This window comes from Sturnus vulgaris, unplaced genomic scaffold, assembly GCF_052056855.1.
Source record: "Sturnus vulgaris isolate bStuVul1 unplaced genomic scaffold, bStuVul1.hap1 Scaffold_195, whole genome shotgun sequence".
In the NCBI taxonomy this organism is placed as follows: domain Eukaryota; kingdom Metazoa; phylum Chordata; class Aves; order Passeriformes; family Sturnidae; genus Sturnus; species Sturnus vulgaris.
This window is the reverse complement of record NW_028276170.1, coordinates 11,411,493-11,430,730: the sequence shown is the minus strand read 5'-3', so window position 1 is coordinate 11,430,730 and position 19,238 is coordinate 11,411,493. Positions and strand designations below refer to the sequence as shown.

General features: G+C 49.4%; 1 protein-coding gene across 1 annotated transcript in view; it reads left to right on the top strand.

Moving 5' to 3' along the window:
• The window catches only part of LOC148218084 (uncharacterized), a 44,319-nt gene extending 25,724 nt beyond the window's left edge, over positions 1-18,595 (top strand). Inside the window, exon 3 of the mRNA XM_088158045.1 lies at positions 17,686-18,595. Within this exon, the coding sequence (XP_088014171.1) occupies positions 17,686-18,472 (787 nt within the window). The 3' untranslated portion in view covers positions 18,473-18,595. The remainder of the gene's footprint in view (positions 1-17,685) is intronic.
• The last annotated feature ends 643 nt before the right edge of the window (positions 18,596-19,238 follow it).

The following is a 19,238-nucleotide window of genomic DNA, read 5'->3' as shown; positions in this document are numbered from 1 at the left end:
TGGAGCCTCACTTCTCCTACCTCCTTATTAGGAGCATCAGTGCATGGCTTTGATTTCCCCCAAAATGGGAAAACTGCCCCAAACCCCAGGGGATGAGTGGACGGGAGAGATTTCTGGCAGAAAACTCTAAAAACTCAGAGGACAATAATGAGAATTAAATGGAGACCCTTCAAACCAGCTTTCCACACGCCTCCCTCCTTCCAGCTGCACCTCCTACCCCAGCAGTGCAGGGTGGGACAAACGACTTCACTGTGTAAAACTTTATGAGGTTTATTAAGTCTTAGTATTAAAACTCAACAACTGACTGAATTAGGAGAAAAATCAGCACTGGGAGCACTGGACTAAACCCCCACGTGCTCCCCTACAGAGTGGATGTTCTGCCTTTCATGCCCCTGGGCCCTTCCAACGTCTTGTCGCTGTGACAATTGATAAAAGATTCGTGTTAATCACAAAAGCATTGGGCTTTGCATAAACCAGAATGCTAAGCTCTGAAGTGAAGCATGGACACTAGATAAAGGAAATTATATGATTAAATAATTCTGTTTTAAATCACCTTGTTATATTATGTTGTACTATGTTACATTACATTATGTTATATTATGTTATGTTTTTCAAATAAGTTGTATCTGCTACCAGCTTGCGAAATCGAACTTCCCAAAATGCCCTTCCTGCCTTTGTCTAATCAATGCTGCCTATCTCAAGAACCAGACTTCCAGAACTTCTCTGGTGGTTATCTACAAGGACCAGATGGCTATCTGTGACTGATCATCACCCAAAGGCTTTGTAATTTGTGTAAGGATGTTTATTCGACCACCACTGCTTACCTACCAAAATTATGTCAGCAAAAAAAAAACCCAAAAATTATTGATTACAATGAGAACCCACAGTATAAGAAGAGGCTGCAAACCAAGGTTGGGTGGAGCGTGGAGTGGGCGGTGACCCCTCACGTTCCCCAGCGCGCTGCTTGCTCTTTCTATATCAAATAAAGCAATCTAAATTTTGCTGAATATCGAGACTTTTGTCTCTCATTTATAACAATTTGCTGCCGAAACCCGGGACGTCCTTGGAGCCCTGAGAGGCACTGCGATTTCGGGGAGGCGCCCCACTGCTGTGGCCCCGGTTCGTCAGTGATTCTCGGGACCCATCGACGTCCCGCACCATAGAGACTGAGCAAGGAAAATCTCCCCGGGAGACCGCGGCAAAATCACCTGGAATTCTCGTGCACGAAGAGCCAGACAGGAGCATCGGACTGTGAGTATCTGTGTGGTTTGGTGGGGATGACTGTGTGCTTGCCTGAATGAGACGTGGCCTTTGCTGCGAAGCGAGAGTGGAGTCCTTCTATCCGCGTTTCCAGCATCCCGCGAGGGACCTGGCCGGTGACCGGACGAAGCGAGTGAGCACAAAGGGAGAGACTGCTTTTCTTGTCCTAGCCCAGGTAGAGGCTGGGTCCTTCCCATCCTAGCCCAGGCAGAGGCAGGACCCGGGAAGGGGGAAGGGAGAGGAAAAGAAAAGCCGATGGCAACACACCAGTCACGGAGGGAGAAGGGAAAAGCTGCTTTTCCCATCCAAGCCCAGGTAGAGGCGGGTTCCAGTCCATCCTGACCCGAGGAGAGACAGGGGTTCGGACAGAACACATCGGGGAGTGCAAACACCTCAAGACAGTCCCTTGAGGTAAAAATGGGACAAAGAGGGAGTAAGATTCTGAGTCCCAAGGACCCACGAAGAGGTTCAAGTTCATTTGGTCCACAAGGAGACCGGGAAAATAAAGACAAGACAAGTAGGTTGCCAGAAGTACCACCAGGCAGCCCTTTGGGAGTAATATTAAAATGTTGGGACACAGGGGTGGTATACAGAGGAAAAAGTAAAGAAAAATTGATTGAATATTGCATGGTGGAATGGACCAAAGAAATAATCCATAAAGATAACCTATACTGGCCCATGTTCCGATCATTTGAGGGTTGGATTTGTCGAGCATTAAACACATATGTGGCTTGTAAAAAAACATTTAACAGAGAGGAATGTGAGTATGCTGCCCTGTGGGCAAAACAGTCCAAGCCATCCTTGATATATACTTTAAAAGAAAAAGAGAATGAGGATAAAAAAAAAGGTTACCTGGGAACCCCTCGATAATCTCCCACCTCCGTATAATACAGAAAATACAGGAGACCCCCCCTCGCACCCACTTCTCCTCCTGGTACTCCCATGGCTCTAAGAACTCGCTCCAGTCAAAGGAATACCAGGAGAGATGGTATCACCAGAGAGGAGGGAGATAACGACACAAAGGCTCGCCTTTACCCCTTGAGGGAAGTGCCATTAGCAGGACAACAGGCTGGATTAATTGGATTTGTAAATGTTCCCTTGAACACAGGGGAAGTGAGGAACTTTAAAAAAGAAATAGGAAAACTATTAGAAGATCCTATAGGGGTATCAGAGAGACTAGATCAATTCCTCGGACCAAGTATGTATACTTGGATGGAATTACAATCTATATTAAGTATCCTATTCACCACGGAGGAACGGGAAATGATCAGACAGGCTGGAATGAGGGTATGGGACCGGGAGCATCAGATTGGACCTAGGGGAGACCAGAAATGGCCATTAAATAATCCTAACTGGGATAATCAGAACGATGTCCATCGCCAGAATATGATGGACTTAAGATGGATACTCGTTAAAGGTATCTGAGAATCAGTTCCTAAAGGACAAAATATTAATAAAGCCTTTAGTGAACAACAAAAAAAGGACGAATCCCCGACTGACTGGTTGGAGCGGCTGAGGAATGATTTCCAAATGTACTCCGGGATAGACCCTGACACACAAGTGGGTCAGGCACTCCTCAAAACCCAATTTATTGCTCGATTATGGGGAGATATTAGAAAGAAATTAGAAAAGTTAGACAATTGGCAAGATCGGGGGTTACAAGAATTGCTAAGAGAAACAGAAAGCAAAAGCTAAAATCTTTATAGCTGCAGCTCGTGAAACACAGAAAGAAACCCAGCAGAAAGGGGGAGGGAAACCACGGAAACCCCCACCGAAACAAGGAAATGAAGCAGGAAATAATTCACCAAGGCAAACCTGCTTTTACTGTAACAAGAAAGGTCATATAAAGAAAAATAGTAAAGCACAGATACGGGATGAAAAAAAGTTCCAGGAACACGAATAGGGGTGTCAGGAGCTGTATGTACTGGGGACCATACCATCCAAAGAGTCCTTGATAAAATTAAGGATCGGTCCCCAGGGAGAGAAGGTGGAATTTCAGTAGATACAGAAACCGAAAAATCCACAATTAAACACCTACCAAAAGGCTAAACCTAGTAGAGAAACAGCACTCGTGGCTGGAGCAAAAGGTGAACCATTTCTGGTCCCTATTATTAAAAATGTGCAAATTGAGACCCGGAACAAAATTGAATTAAAAGATCTGCTGTTACTGCCAGAGGCAGAAAAGAATTTATTGGGGAGGGATTTAATAATAGCATTGGATTTGAAAATTGAAGTATCCCAAGGGCAGGTTAAAATTTTTGCTTTAACCCAAAAGGACGAGGAGCAAATATGTTCTGAGGTGTGGTACACCCCTGGAGAAATAGGGAAGTTAAAAATGAAACCTATCAAAGTGAAAATCACTGATCCCGATTTACCAATCCGAGTTCATCAATATCCAATATCACTGGAAGGGAGACGGGGCCTTAAGCCTCTCATAGAAAACCTTTTGCAACAGGGGGCTTTGGAACCATGTATGTCCCCACATAATCCTCCTATTCTGCCTGTCATAAAGACAGACGGGAATTACAGATTGGTACAGGATTTGAGAGCTATAAATCAGCGAACTGTTACCAAATTTCCTGTAGTAGCAAACCCTTACACTCTCTTAAAAGAGTTGTCCCCTGACTACACTTGGTATAGTGTGATAGATCTAAAAGATGCCTTCTGGGCATGCCCATTAGAGGAAAGTAGCAGAGATCGCTTTGCCTTTGAATGGGAAGATCCTGATAAGGGCAGGAAACAACAACTGCGTTGGACACTATTGCCTCAGGGCTTTACAGAATCCCCCAATCTCTTTCGACAAGCCCTAGAAGAATTAATGCAATCTTTTGAGTCACCAGACGGGGTGAAATTGTTACAATATGTAGATGATCTATTGGTAGCAGGAAAAGACGAGAAATCTACTAGAAATAGAACTATAAAACTTTTAAACTTTTTGGGACAACAGGGATTGAAGGTATCCAAAGCCAAATTACAGTTCACAGAACCAGAAGTAAAATATTTGGGACATTGGCTAAGTAAAGGGAAAAAGAAATTGGATCCTAATAGAATCTCTGGAATTTTAAGTCTGGGACCTCCAAAAACCAAAAAAGAAATGAGGAAAATTTTGGGATTGCTGGGATATTGTCGCCAATGGATAGAGGGATTTAGTGAGAAAGTAAAATTTCTATATGAAAAGCTTACCACTAATCGCCTAAACTGGACAGAAGAGGATGATAAGAGTTTTGAAAAGGTCAAACCTGCTTTAATTCAAGCCCCTGTACTCAGTCTCCCAGACTTGGAGAGACCATTTCAGTTATTTGTAAACACCTCTGATCAAACAGCATATGGGGTACTCACCCAGGAATGGGCAGGCAGTCGAAAGCCAGTGGGATTTTATTCTAAACTGCTCGACCCTGTCAGCTGGGGTTGGCCTACATGCCTCCAGGCCCCAGTGGCCGCAGCACTTTTAATTGAAGAAGCCCGAAAAATTACCTTTGGGGCACCCCTAGTGGTCCACACTCCTCATAACGTAAGGGGAATTCTGAATCAAACAGTGAGAAATGGTTAACTGATGCCCGAATATTAAAATATGAAGCTATTCTAATCACTTCCCCAGATTTGGAGCTAAAAGCAACAACTGCTCAATGTCCTGCACAATTCCTATATGGGGAACCAGGAGAAAATTTAGAACATGATTGTGTGGATGTTATAGAATTACAAACAAAAATTAGACCTGACTTGGGAGAAGTTGAATTTAAGGATGGAGTAAAATTGTTTATAGATGGATCTTCTCGAGTGGTGGAAGGAAAACGAAAATCGGGATATGCCATAGTAGGAGGAGAAGAATTGAAATTAGTAGAATCCGGACCCTTAAACGCAGCAGGGTCTGCTCAGGCTTGTGAACTATTTGCTCTTTATAGGGCATTGTCTTATTTAGAAGGTAAAAAAGGAACGATATATACGGATTCTAAGTATGCCTATGGCACAGTCCACACATTTGGTAAAATTTGGGAAGAAAGGGGGTTAATTAACACTCAAGGACGGGGGTTGATAGATCAAGAATTAATTGTTAGAATACTAGAGGCTCTTAGGGGCCCCATTGAAATTGCTGTGGTCCATATAAGAGGGCACCAAAAAGGAACAAGCTACCATACAAGGGGGAATAATCTGGCTGACAAAGAAGCAAAAAAAGCAGCATTGAAGCAAAAACCGGTTTCTGTATTAAGTACTAGAGTTAGAAATCTCAGCCCCAACCAGGAATTACAGAAGCTATTTACTCCTCAGGAAAAGGAAGCGATAAAAAAATTAAAGGAAGAACAGCATGAGAACAAATGGGTTTTACCAGATGGCAGGGAAATTTTACCTAAGACCCAGGCCAGACAAATTATTGAACAATTACACCAACAAACACATTGGGGAACCAGAGCACTAGCAGACCAATTTTTAAAATTTTTTGGATGCATCGGCATTTTTGATATTGCAAAGCAGAGCGTACAGGGTTGTTTAACTTGTCAGAAAATTAATAAAAAAGGTATGTGACAAGGTCCGTCAGGAGGACGGAAAACTGCTTACACACCCTTTGAAAGAATACAAGTAGATTTTACAGAATTACCAAAAATAGGAAGGTGGAAATACTTACTAGTGATAGTAGACCAATTAACCCACTGGGTCGAGGCATACCCTGCAGCTAGGGCCACATCACAAGTGGTAGCCAAAATATTGTTGGAACACATAATCCCAAGGTATGGCCTGGTTCGAGCAATAGACTCAGAGCAGGGGACGCACTTTACATCAAAGGTGCTGCAGTCACTGACCCCGGCACTGGGCATCAGCTGGGAGTATCACACACCTTGGCACCCTCAGAGTTCTGGCAGGGTTGAAAGGATGAATCAAACATTGAAACAACAGCTGTCAAAATTAATGATTGAGACTAAAATGCCATGGACAAAGTGCCTCCCACTAGCCCTGTCTAATATAGGAACAATGCCAAATTCAAAAACAGGGATTTCACCATATGAAATGCTGTATGGTATGCCTTACCCTAAAGGAGTACACCTTGATCCGACCTTAGTTCAGGACCCTTCTCTTCAGAATTACATAATAACAATCAGCAAAAACTTGGAAGAATTAAGAGAGAAGGGGATTTTAGCTCAAACTGTCGCTCTAGGATTTGCCATACATAAAATTAAGCCAGGAAAACATGTGTTAATTAAAGTATGGAAAGAAGAAAATCTAGATCCAAAATGGGAAGGACCGTATTTAGTTCTGTTAACGACTGAAACAGCTGTGAGGACAGCTGAAAAGGATGGACACATGTGAGTAGAGTCAAGGGTCCTGTAACCCCTCCTACTGCAGGTTGGGCAGTGACATCTGAGCCTGGAGACCTCAAAGTGCGAATTGGGAAGACTTGATGTCAATATCGGATCAATTTGTCTCGAAGGTCTCCTAATCAGGACTGAAAGTCACCTGCCCCAAACCCGGGTGTAGCCTGTTCATCAAGAAAAGGTGTCCATATTGTACTGAGTTGTTGTGGTGTCATTCCTATGGTGGGTATCCCCCATTCCCATTATGTGTCCAGTGTAGAAGAAATGAATGTAAGGAAACTATTAAGGTACTTAATACCCTATCAGCACAAGAAAAAATCGAAATTGATGATCATAACTGGTGGGAGTTATTTGAGAATGGAATGAGGCAGAAAAAAGAAAGCCAGAGCAGAGGTATTGGCAAAAGAGTGTCAGAAGGGTTGTGTATACCGAGCTGTTACTGCTGTACCTCGTACTGGAATGTTAAAGCTAAAAGTTGGGACAAAATTAAGAAACACTACCAAAAGAGAAAGACAAAGTGGGAGAGCCCAGGACATATTCCCTGCTGCCGAGAAGATGAAACAAACCTCGGCTACTGGCAGCAACCCCGTAGGCCTTGAGGGAGGCAGAGGGATGAAAATGGTCATGGGAGTCATCCTATTGCTAATGATGATAAAAGGAAATAATGCTGATGCTTGTTCCAAGTGTCACCAGACAATTGGGTACGGGGATGCACGGTATCCACCCTTGCCTTCCACACACACATCAATTCGGCCTGCTGTAATAAACACATTATGCACTATTATGGAAAAAATTGGGTAGCCACCAATTTGGGAAAAGGAGGGTGGGCTCCATGGGCATACCAAAGTTGCCCAGTAGGAGAGACACACCTCTGCTTCCCAAAAGAAGGTATGTGGGGATATTCAGATCAGGGAGGAGTGCAAGATCACTACAAGGAGGAATTGATTAAAAAAAATATTATAACTAAAATGTTCAAAGGAACAAGGACAAACCGTGGAGAAAGTTTTAACTTGTATGAGAAAATAAAACAACAACTCAGCGAACGGGACTTACCCACCTTGGGAAAAATTTATTTGTAGAATTAATGAAAGAAATTACTACTGAACTTAACTCACTGTTGGATCTGTAGAGGAATGCAGATGACTGAACAATGGCCATGGAGGTGGGGGAGGATTAGGGCCAGAGCATTTGTTACAGTGAAATCAAACAGAAATATCGAGGGGGAGTGTGTGGGAAGTTTAATAATTCTGAATGCTGCTTAGAAATTTATTATAATAGTGAAGTAATGACTAAAATTGCAGAAGAAATAAAACGAATAGCCCATGTGCCTGTACAAACCTGGAACTCTATGCTTAATGATAGTTGGAATAACCTGTTGGGGGGGAGCTTGGTGGAAGAAATTAGGGTTTATGTTAACATGTGCATTATTAGGACTACTGTTCATCCTTTGTCTTGTTCCACGCTTCATTCGACTAATCCAGTCAGTGGTTCAAGGAATGCAAGTTGCTACAATACCAAGAGAACCTGAGAAGGCAAAAAAATTAATGATAGTAAATGAATTAAATCTAGTACAAGAGGTACTGACAAAATTTGAAGCCAGAACACGAATCAATGGGATAAAAAAACAAAAAAGAAGTGGGGAAATTGTGATAATTGATAAAAGATTCGTGTTAATCACAAAAGCATTAGGGGTTTGTATAAACCAGAATACTAAGCTCTGAAATGAAGCATGGACACTAGATAAAGGAAATTATATGATTAAATAATTCTGTTTAAAATCACCCTGTTATATTATATTATGTTGTATTATCTTACATTATAATATGTTATGTTTTTCAAATAAGTTGTATCAACTACAAGCTTGCAAAATCGGACTTCCCAAAAAGCCCTTCCTGCCTTTGTCTAATCAATACTGCCTATCTCAAGGACCAGACTCCCAGAACTTCTCTGGTGCTTATCTAGAAGGACCGGATGGCTATCTGTGACTGATTATCACCCAAAGGCTTTGTGAATTTGTGAACAACGAGAACCCACAGTATAAGAAGAGGCTGCAAACCGAGGTTGGGTGGAGCGTGGAGTGGGCGGTGACCCCTCACGTTCCCCAGCGCTGCTTGCTCTTTCTATATCAAATAAAGCAATCTAAATTTTGCTGAATATCGAGACTTTTGTCTCTCATTTATAACAGGGTTCACCTTTTCCTCCTCCATGTGTAACGTCGTCTGGAGCACAGAGGTCCCAGGAGCTGCTTCCTCCTGAGCCAGTGGCACTCCTGGCACTGGGCAGCGCAGGGCCCTGTGCCCCGTATATACCCCTGCAGGGCGGGGCTGTGCCATGTCACCAGGACAACAGAATGGCCAACAGCACCCAGGAACCCGATAGAACGGCCCTGTGTCACAAAGGGCCCAGCCCAGCAGCCCTTCAGCAGCCCAAGCCCCTGGAAGTGGCATGGAGCAGGTGCCCAGCAGGTGCTGGCTTTGCAGGCTGGGCTGTGCGGGGCCAGAGGAATTGGCCGGATGGACGCAGGCAGGGAGTTGTGGTCAGCGGCTCCATGGGCGGCTGCAGGCCGGGGATGAGGGGTGTCCCTCAGGGAGGGCTCTGCCTCGGCCCCGGGGGGGCCCAATGCGAGGGCGAGGGGCTGGGGGGGCCATGGGGGCGTTCGATCAATGGGGAGGGCCCGGGGAGTGCTGAGAAGGGGGTGGTGAGTGGGGGGGAGGGAGGGGTCCCATGGATTTGGGGGGAGTCTTGATGAGTGTGGGGGGAGTCCCATGGATTTTGGGGTCCTGGTGACGGGGGGGGGAGCGGTGAGTGGGGGGGTCCCATGGATGGGGGAGGGGCGGTGAGTGAGGGGGGGTCCTGGCGCCCTGGGGTGGTCCCAAGTATCCGGGGGGGTCCCAGCGCTTTGGGGCGGTCAGTGAACGGGGGGGGGCAGTGAATAGGGGGAGCCCCGGTAAATTGGGGGGGTCCCTGGTGATAACCGGAGGAGGAGGGGGGGGAAAGGAGCGAGCCCCAAGGGACTCCCCCCGGTGCTGGGGACACCCCGGTGCCCCCCCAGCGCACGGCCCCCCCCCATTCCCGCTCCTGTTCCCGGGAGAAGTCAAAGGGGAGGGGCGGAATCCCCGGGATGGGCAGGGGGGGCACAAAGGGGGGTCCGGGCCCTGTGCACCGGAGGGTGGTCGGTACACGGGGGGGGGGTCCAGTCCCGGTGCCCGAGGGGGCGTCCCGGTGCCCGGTGATTCGTGAGGGGGTGTCCGGTGATTCCTGGGGAGGTCTCCGCTGGTCCTGGTGCATGACGGGGGGGTCCCGGTGACTCATGGAGGGGTCTCCGGTGATCTCGGTGCCCGAGGCTGGCGATGTTTGAGGGGGGGTCCGGCGTTCCCGGTGCACGATGAGGGGGTGTCACTGCTCGATGGGGAGGGGGAGTCCCGGTGCACGGTGACGGTGCTGATTGATGGGGGAGGTCCTCTGGTGGTGCCGGTGCCCGGTGATTGATGGAGGGGGTCTCCGGCGATTCCTCGGGAAAGGGGGGGCGGTCCGGTGATGCCGGTGCACGAGGAGGGGAGAGAGGAAACTCGAGGGTCCTGAGGGGGTCCCGGTGCACGAGGACGGTTAAATTCGGGGGTCCTGGTGCTCGGAGGGGGGGTCGGTTCCTGGTGTGTGACACAGAGAGAGACCCCGGTGACACAGGGGACCCTGGCACGGGGCTGGTGACACTCAGGGGCTCCGGGTGGCACAGAGACTCTGCCCAAATTCTCTGGCACGAGGTCCTGGTGGCACGAGGGGCTCTCGGTGATACGAGGAGCTGGTGGCACTCCAGGGCCTCCTGGTGGCACAAGGAGCTGCGGGCACTTGAGGGGCTCTTGGTGCCACAGGGCTCTCAATGTCACTCGCAGGGCTCTCAGTGACACGAGGGATCTCCCCGTTCCTCCTGGTGGCACTCGAGGAGCTCTTGGTGACACTCGTGGGGCTCTCAGTGACACTAGGATCCCCCAGATTCCTCTGGGTGACAGAAAAAGCTCCCCAAACTGGTCTGGGTGACACGAGGAGACGGTGGCACGAGAGGAGCCCTTTGCACGAGGATCCCTCGCAGGAGGACCCCCAAAATTCCTCGAGCGAACCCCCCCGAAATCCTCGCGCGGGAACCGCCCTCCTCAGAGCGAGCCCAACCGCCCCCCGCCCTCCCCCGTTCCTCACCCCGGGGGTCTCCGGGTGATCCCGGCCCAGGTCCGCCCCTTTCCCCCTTTTCCCCCAGGACTGGGAAGGTCGGAGGGACTGCAGGGGGGGTGCAGGTGCGGGTTTTTTCCATGGGCTCCCGGCGGCCCCCGGGACGGGGTCAGTGCTCAGCAGCGGGGCCGCGCCGCTCGCACCCGTTGGCCGAGATCGGGGGGGGGGGGCGGGGGCGGCCCGGGGACCCCGCTGGGCCCCCAAATCACACCCGGGTCTGCTGCTTTAGTCCTGTGCTACCAGCGCTGATTTTTCTCCTAATTCAGTCTTTTGGTGTATTTTTTTTTGCTAAGGTTTAATAAACCTTTATAATTTTACAAAGTGAGCGTCGTTTCTCCCACCCTGCACTGCCGAGGTAGGAGGTGCAGCTGGAAGAGGGAGGCGTGTGGAAAGGTGGTTTGAAGGGTCTTCATTTACTTCTCATTATCCTGCTCTGAGTTTTTGGAGTTTTCTGCCAAAAATCTCTCCCCTCTCCCACTCATCCACAGGGGTTTGGAGCAGTTTTCCCTTTTTGTGCGGGAAATCAAAGCCATGCACTGATGCTCCTAATTAAGGGTAGGAGAAATGAGGTTCCAGGGCTTCCCGCTGAGCCGGAGGCAGCGAACACGCAGGGCTGGGAAAGGCGTGCCGGGAGCTGCGGAGAACTTTGTTTGTGTTTCCAGGCCAATGGCGGCTCGGGCCCGGGCCCGTTCCAGGGCTGTTCCTCATCTCCGCCTTTGCCCTCGCACAGCCCGGGGGGCCCTGAGAGCGCGGGCCGAGGCTGGGCCGTGTGCAGAGCCCGGCCCTCGCTGCCATTGGCTGATTGTGCCAATGTCACTCCTGGTTGTCGCGCGCTGATTGGGCAGAGCAGCAAAGGCGCCATTGTGGCAGCGTCTGTGCGGGCCCGGCAGCGGCGGCAGCGGCCGGAGCCCGGGGAGGCGGCGGCGGAGCTCGGAGGCGGCCCCAGAGCAGGTGGGAGCCGCGCTCGGTTGTGCGGGGGCTCGGGGCTCGCTGCGGGCCGAGGGGGCGGCAGGGGGCTCTGGCGGGTTGGTTGTGCCGGTGCCGGCCCGTGTTGGCGCTGGGCTGAGGGCGCTGCGGGAGCGGCTGCCCGCGGTCTCCTTCCCGCTGGGGCCTCGGCAGGAGCCGGTGCCGGAGCAGCGCTGGCTCGTCCCGGTTGCTGTGGGTGGCACAGAGGTGTCTGCCCTGTGCTCGGGGCTGTGCGGGAAAATTCCCGTGGCCAGAGGTTTGTGTGCCCGCAGGAGACAGAGGAGTCCTGTAAAAGTGACTTCGTTCATGAACAAAGGGAGACGCCATGCGGCATTTGCCATGCGGTCTCTAAAGCGCCGCCTCCTTTTTATCCTCATTTTCCCGTCTGCATCTCCGTCCCCACTGGCTGAGGTACTTGGAAGGTTCAGACTTCCCGATCCGCCTAGTGCATGTCCTTCTTAATATGCACCCCCACAACGATATTAATCTTACTGCTTTCAATTCCTCCTTTTCCCATTTTCTCAAGAATAGCGCTTACAAACTTTTATTTTCCATTGACTCAATCTCTTTTCCTGCATCATCTTTGGCGCAAGGAGTCGTGCATGGTAAAAACCTGAGGGATGCTGCAGCACGTCAGAGGAGGAGCAGCATTCGTTTAAGCCATGGTCTGCCAAGGAACCACGGAAAAGTGTCCCATTCCCATCCTTTCCCTGTTTGGACTGGTACATGAGCTAATTTCTTATTTCCTTTGTTATCTGTTTCACCACTTTTTGGTTATCATCTATTTGCAAACAGCAATTTGAATGATTTAATTTTCCACAAACTCCGCCTCCTTCTTTTAAGAGATAATCTGATCCCATGCCATGGTGAAATATCTCGTTCCTAATGTCAGTGGATTGGTCGGCAGGAACGTCAGGAGGTGGAGTTGTCTGGTTTGTTTTTATTTCAAGGACAGTTTTTAACCTAATTATGCCACTCAAATTATGGATGGATTCTCTATATCTTGATATGAATTCGTTAGGGTTTCCAAGGGCTACTCCATGGTGTTGTAGGATTTGTTCTGGTGTCTCTTCATCTTTTTCCTATTTTTGGGAGCTCCCTCCAGGCGGGGAAGAATCAACTGACCACTTTTTTCTAATTAAATCATCAAATACTTGGATTCCAAACTGATTTCTCTGGGCAAGCAAACACTGCTCTGATACACCCTTTATAACCTGGACAGTGACAGCACAGGTTGGAGTGAGGAGAGGGATGATTCCCCCCACTTTTTTTAGTAAAGCTTTCCCAACATTCTCCGTTTGCTGTTTCCCTTTGCAGCTTAACCAATTTCTGTTGCAGTCAGATATCCTCACTATGGGCTCTGCCTTTAGTTGTGCAAATTCCATCTGTGCAAGCAGGCAGAGCTTGGGGTGAGGGGCAGAGAGAATCAGCCCAATTCCTCCCCCAGGCATGAAGATCATCCTGGTTCATTGTGCACACATTGCCCTAGCAGTGTTAATTTGCATTTCTAAAGCTCCTGTCCTGGCTCTGCCTGGAACCGATGCTTCTGTTACAGAGCAGCCCTTGGGTGATGCACAGGTGCACCCCCACAATCTACATTTTCTTTTCTCTTTTTTTTAAACGATTTTATATTAGCTGTTTATGTGTTAAAGCCTCATCATTAATACTCTTCTAGTTTTTCAAAATGCAACCTAAAGGTGAGCATCGAAAAACCCATTCCGAAATTCTGCCATCATTAAGAGCCGCCCACAGATATGTACAAAATATTCCAATGCAATCAAGTTTTTTCTAGTTCTTCTCCTAGGAGTAAAAATTGATTCTCACACCTCTAGTCCAAACCTAACTGACAATATAAAAGTAGGATTGTTCTGCAGAATTTTTCTCATGGTGTAATCTTGTCACTGAAACTGCAGGAAAACAAAATCTCTCCCAACAATATCTTTAGTGTTAGAGAGTCAAGGCATTACTTGATTGTGGTCAGGGTGAGCAGCAGAAATCATTTCATCCACACATAGCCCGGGTGTGCAGAGAAAATCGTTCAGTGAGATGTGAATTTTGTTAGATTTTTCCTAAAATTTTACAGTCTATACCCATAGAAATAAATTGGTTTAATGTTGATTGCTTCCAAATTGTGTAGCTCTTAGTATTTTGTTTCTTAGCAGACACGGATTTCTGCTCTTGTGATGTTAATTAGTTCTCACTCCTGGATTTCCTTCTGTTTTCCAGACCAGGTGTCTCCATCTATGCCGGGGGCAGTGTCTGGGGTGGGTGTTCCTTGATGTTTGCTGATGGACTCTGATGTTTTATTGCTGTTTATGTTTGTGGATATCTTTTGGGCTATTCCCAGTCTGTTGAGATGTTAAACTCATCTCTGTTGAGTGGTGCCACATCCCTTAAAAAAAACCTTTTAAAATTTCTTTCCTGAGAGAAAGGCAAACCGAGCCTGACTAGTAAAATGAAATGTGAAAAAAATTTAAATTTGGTAGACTTTCCAACAGTGGAATCGCAGGCAGCCCAGTGTGTGAGTGTAATTGAGAGGCAGAGTCCTGGGTGGATGCTGTGAACAGCAAAGTGCCAAGGCAGGCTCTGTGCCAGCCCAGCTTCCTGTGGCAGAGATTTCACAAGAGACAGGATTCTGGCCACAGACTGCTTGAAATATACATCCCTTATCTCCAGCCCGCACTAGGTGGAGAATTCCCAGGGTAAGGAATTGCAAAGATCAATTCCAAGGGAGAGAATTGAATATCTGCCCTGGCTCTGGCCAAAGGTTATAATGGCCGGATGCTTGGCCTTCAGCCAAGGGCACACACTGACTCAGAAAACACTTCCTAAATGCAGCAACATGTTGCATATTCATAGACCTTCATGCATTATTCTGAATCATTCCCCTCCAACCTGTAAATCACTATTTTTTCCTTCCCTGGGGTTTTGGTGTTCCATAATCCAGGAATGTGAAGAACTTCCTGATTATCGTTTTTCCCATTCTCTGAGTTAGTTACATGAACAAAAGCTTTTTGCATCAAAATGTTGTAGTCCAAAAAAATATATTTATCACTATTATTTATAAGTTCTGTAAATAGCAAAGCTAAACTAAACTCTTCATGCAGCAAAGTTTTCCAACATAGACCATTCATTTTAATATTTTCAAAAAGTCAGTTATATAATATGTACTAATAATACACCTAGGATATAAATTTATTTTCTCAGTCGGGAAGAGCCATAGGTGGGGCACTAATCATTTTATTTTTCATTTTCTCAACTTTTCTTCCTTTTCTTCTGTCCATACCACAACATTGAGGCTATTGGGGTTTAGAAAGTGATAAAATGTTATGGGTAGAAGAAAGAATCCTCAATCCAGGTCCTGAAATTTCTTATTAAAGCTCAGAATTCTTGCACTTACTTTTCAGTCCTGGATCAGTTCTGAGATTCTCCAGACCCTCTCTAGGTCATTACACTGCAAACCTTCAGTCAAAATATGTCCCAAATATTTAGCATTTCTCCATTTGCTCCTTTTTTTTCAAATACTCAAAGATGCTTTTTAGCCTGAATATTCAGCCATTTCACCAAGACTTCTTCTGCCACTTCCTGTCCTCCTGATTGCAGCAAGTCATCCCCATCCTGCATTAACCCAGTCCCTGGGAGTGGGGTAAATTCTTGTGATATTTTCTGCAAGGCTTGCCCCAATAAGGCTGGTGCTTCCCTGCATCCCTGCAGAAGGACCGTTCATGTCTTTTCGATTTTCCCTGGAAAAACACAGCCCCTTTGGCCCTGGGGTTCATCCCTGAGGGGCTGTAGAAACTCTGCCATGGCCTTTGCCTTCCCCTTGGCCTTTTCCTCATCCCTTCTTGCATTCCCCTGCTGTGCCTTTGTGACCAAGTGCTCCAGGGGCTTCTTCTGCCCCTCCTGCAGCCCCCTCAGTGCCTGGGGGTGCTCATCCTCTGACAGCTGCTGAGCTTTCTGCTAAATCATTCCTTTCTGCAGTGACCCAAGGAAAATGCTTAAAACCTGATCTGGATGCTTGCACGTCCAATGCCCATTTCCCAGCTGTTCCTTTGTGCTGCTGCTCCTTGTGCTGTGGCTGCCGTGGCCAGCCCGTATCCCAGAGCCGGTGCCTGTCCTGCCGCAGTGTCCAAACGCGGCCCCCCCGGCGGGCAGGGCCGGCAGCTCCACGGGGCCGGGCAGCGGCCGGGGCGTCCCGCAGCCTCCTGGGGGCCGGGGGCCACTGCCGGGCCTGCAATTGCCGGGGGGTGCTGGGCTCAGGCAGCGCCCGGCGCTGAGCCCCGGCTGCCCCACAGCCCCGGCCCGGCCCCGCAGCTCCCCACAGGCCCCCAGCCCGTGCTCCCGGTGCCGCCCCTCTGCGCCCGCTCCTGCCGCTGCCCAGCACAGAGAAACCCCCTGCAATCCTGACCTCCTTGTGTGCCTGTCCTGGCAACCGGGGATATAAAGGATCTGCAGCAGATGGCAACTTCTGAGGATGTGTGTGCTGAAAACCATCCTCATCCTCAGAATTTTTCTCTTCCTCCTCTTTACCGTCCTTCATTTATTTTTTCCCAGATAGAGTGCTCCTGCTGCATCTTGCCTGAACCATATTCCTGCATACTCCTCTTCACCCAATCCCTTCCCAGAAAACCAACAGGATCCATCCCTTTTTGTATCAATCTCTTCTGGACTTCCCTGATTGCCCCCTGAGTGTCCCTGTCCTTGATTACCTCTGGGAGAATGTGCAGACTCCCTCAACATGCTCCCAAGGGACCCTTCAGAGATATTTTGGGATCATCGTTCCTTTGGCCAGGAGCCCTTCCTGGCTTTCCCTTTCTACCCTGCATGGGTGCTCTGCCATGTTTAGTCCCCGAAGATCCCACTGTAGTCACTGCTGAGATTTTCAGTGCTCTCTGGCTGCCGACTCTTCCCAGCCCCCCTGATCTGTCACTCGTCTGTCTCCTGGCCCCAGCGCCCCCCGGCAGGGGAATTTGGGGAGGTGGGAGGGGGGGAGCGCCAAGGCCGGGCCCCCCCGCGCTGTGGTGGCGGCAGCGGCTGCAGTGGGGAGCGAGTGCGGGCGGGAGCGGCCGAGAGCCCAGCGCTGCCCCAGCCCGAGCTGCCCCAGCTCCATCGCTGCCCCTGCGCTGGGATGCTGTGGGTTTGGGGGGAAGAGGGAGCCGGCAGTGGGTGCTGGGCCTGGGGGCAGCAGGAGAAGGGAAGGAGAAGCAGGGATGGAGAACAAAATGTTCAAAGGATGCACGGGGAGGAGATGGTGGGATTGAGAAGGAGGAATAGTAGGGACACAGGCGGAGGAAGAGCATAAACAGGAAGGAGCACAAGGTTCCCCCCTCCCTGTATCTGCAGCCTCTCCCCAGGCCTCAGGAGCATTGTCCTCATCACATGCAGCAGGTGACCGGAGAGGGGGATCCATGATTTTCACATGGGTTAATCTTGGTATTTCTGAGCTTTATTTGGTTAAATGTTGGTGCTTTGGTTTTTTGCAGGGGCTGAATCTCAGTATTTTGGAGAGGTTTTTGTCTAAATCTTGGTGTTTGGGGGGGTTTTGTTCTGTGTCATGATGGGAGGATTTTTCGTCTTAATCTTGGTGTTTTGGAGGTTCTTACGCAAGATGCCCAATGTCTTCCTGAGTTGCACTTGGGCAGGGAAGAACCCCCAGCCCAACACACTCTTCTCTTCTTTTTTCCCCAAACCAGGATTTTTCATTCCCAAGACGTTGGCAGATGGAGGAGGAGGAAAAGCCCCAGAGATTCCTCTCGAGGAGCGGCTGCAAACCCAGCCCAGGGAGCTGTGAGGAGGAAAGACCCACCCTGAGCTGGGAAGGCGGCCGGAGATCCAGGCAGAGCTCAGAGCTGGTGGAGAAGCCTCATGGAGGGGAGAAGCCCCAGAAGTGCTTGAAATGTGGGAAGGGTTTTAACTCCATCTCTCAGCTGATCCAGCACCAGAGAATCCACACTGGTGGAAAGCCCTATGAGTGTGAGGAATGTGGGAAGAGCTTCAGCAAGAGCTCCCACCTGATCCGGCACCAGATGATCCACACTGGGGAAAAGCCTTACGAGTGTGGGGAATGTGGGAAGGGATTCAGAGACAGCACCAGTCTGATCCGGCACCAGGTGATCCACACAGGGGAAAAGCCCTACATTTGTGGGGAATGTGGGAAGAGCTTCAGCGACAGCTCCAACCTGATGCAGCACCAGGTGATCCACACAGGGGAACGGCCCTACACCTGCTTGGAATGTGGGAAGAGCTTTGGGTGGATGTCCGACCTGATAAACCACCAGCGCACCCACACTGGGGAGAAGCCCTACAAGTGTCCTGAGTGTGGGAAGAGGTTTCAGAGAAGCTCCACTCTCATCAGACATGAGCGGATTCACACAGAGGAGAGGCCCTTCCGCTGCCCCGACTGCGGGAAGGGATTCAACCGCAACTCCACCCTCACTGTCCACCGGCGCAACCACTGTGGGGAGAGGCCCTATGAGTGTCCTGAGTGTGGGAAGAGGTTTCAGACCACCTTCAAACTCCTCGAACATGAGCGCATTCACACAGAACAGAGGTCCTTCTGCTGCACTGACTGTGGGAAGGGCTTCACATGCAACTCGTATCTCATCAGACACCAGAGCATCCACACCAGGGATGCGAGTGCCCCAGGTCTGGGAGGAGCTTCGTGCTCTGCTCCAGCTCCATCCCCCATGGGAGGATCGGTGTTGGATGATCCCCAGTGACCCCCGTTGGGCAGAGCCCTGGTGATCCGTGGTCCTGGTGATCCGTGTTGGGAAGACACCTGGCTGGGGGGGGTCTGCATCATCCTGTCTCCCTGTGGGCACCTGGATGAACACAGGGGCAGGAACGTCAGGACACGACATTGGGGATTCTTTGGGGAGAGTGGATTTGTTGACTTTCAACCCTAGAAAATCTTCTTTGTTCAATCCTATATTCCGATGGCATCTAGAAATACTGAATGGTCATGGAGGTCTTTTCTACTGTGGTGGTTTGTAAAGATTTCCTGAAATTTTTTATCTGCCGAGACCTGGCCAGTCTCCCTTGTATCTGACAAGTACCAATCAGTGTAGGATTTTTAATACTGACACATTGTTACACCAGTACGGAAGTTTATGCCTCTTTGTGAAACACATGTAAAGACAAAAAAACCCGGGAAAGTTCTCTTTCCCTTCCGGTCTCTCACAAAGTAACGCCAGCCCAGGCTCCCTCCACATGGCCAGGGCCGGGCAGGGCAGGCGGGCTCTGACGCAGGGCTCAGGAAGCTGCCGGGCCCCGTTTCCAAGCAGAGACCCCGATAGGCAGGGAAGGGACAGGAAAGCCCCGTTGCTCAGATCCTGCCCCCTCCTTCCCAGCGTGGCCGAGGCTCAGCAGAGCCCTGCCCTGCCGCCGGCCCGGAGCGGCTCCAAACGGCCGGGCCCGCTCTGCTGCCCACGCAGGCTGGGGGAAAAACAACTGAGCCCTGTTCTGGCAAGGCCCTACACACTCCTG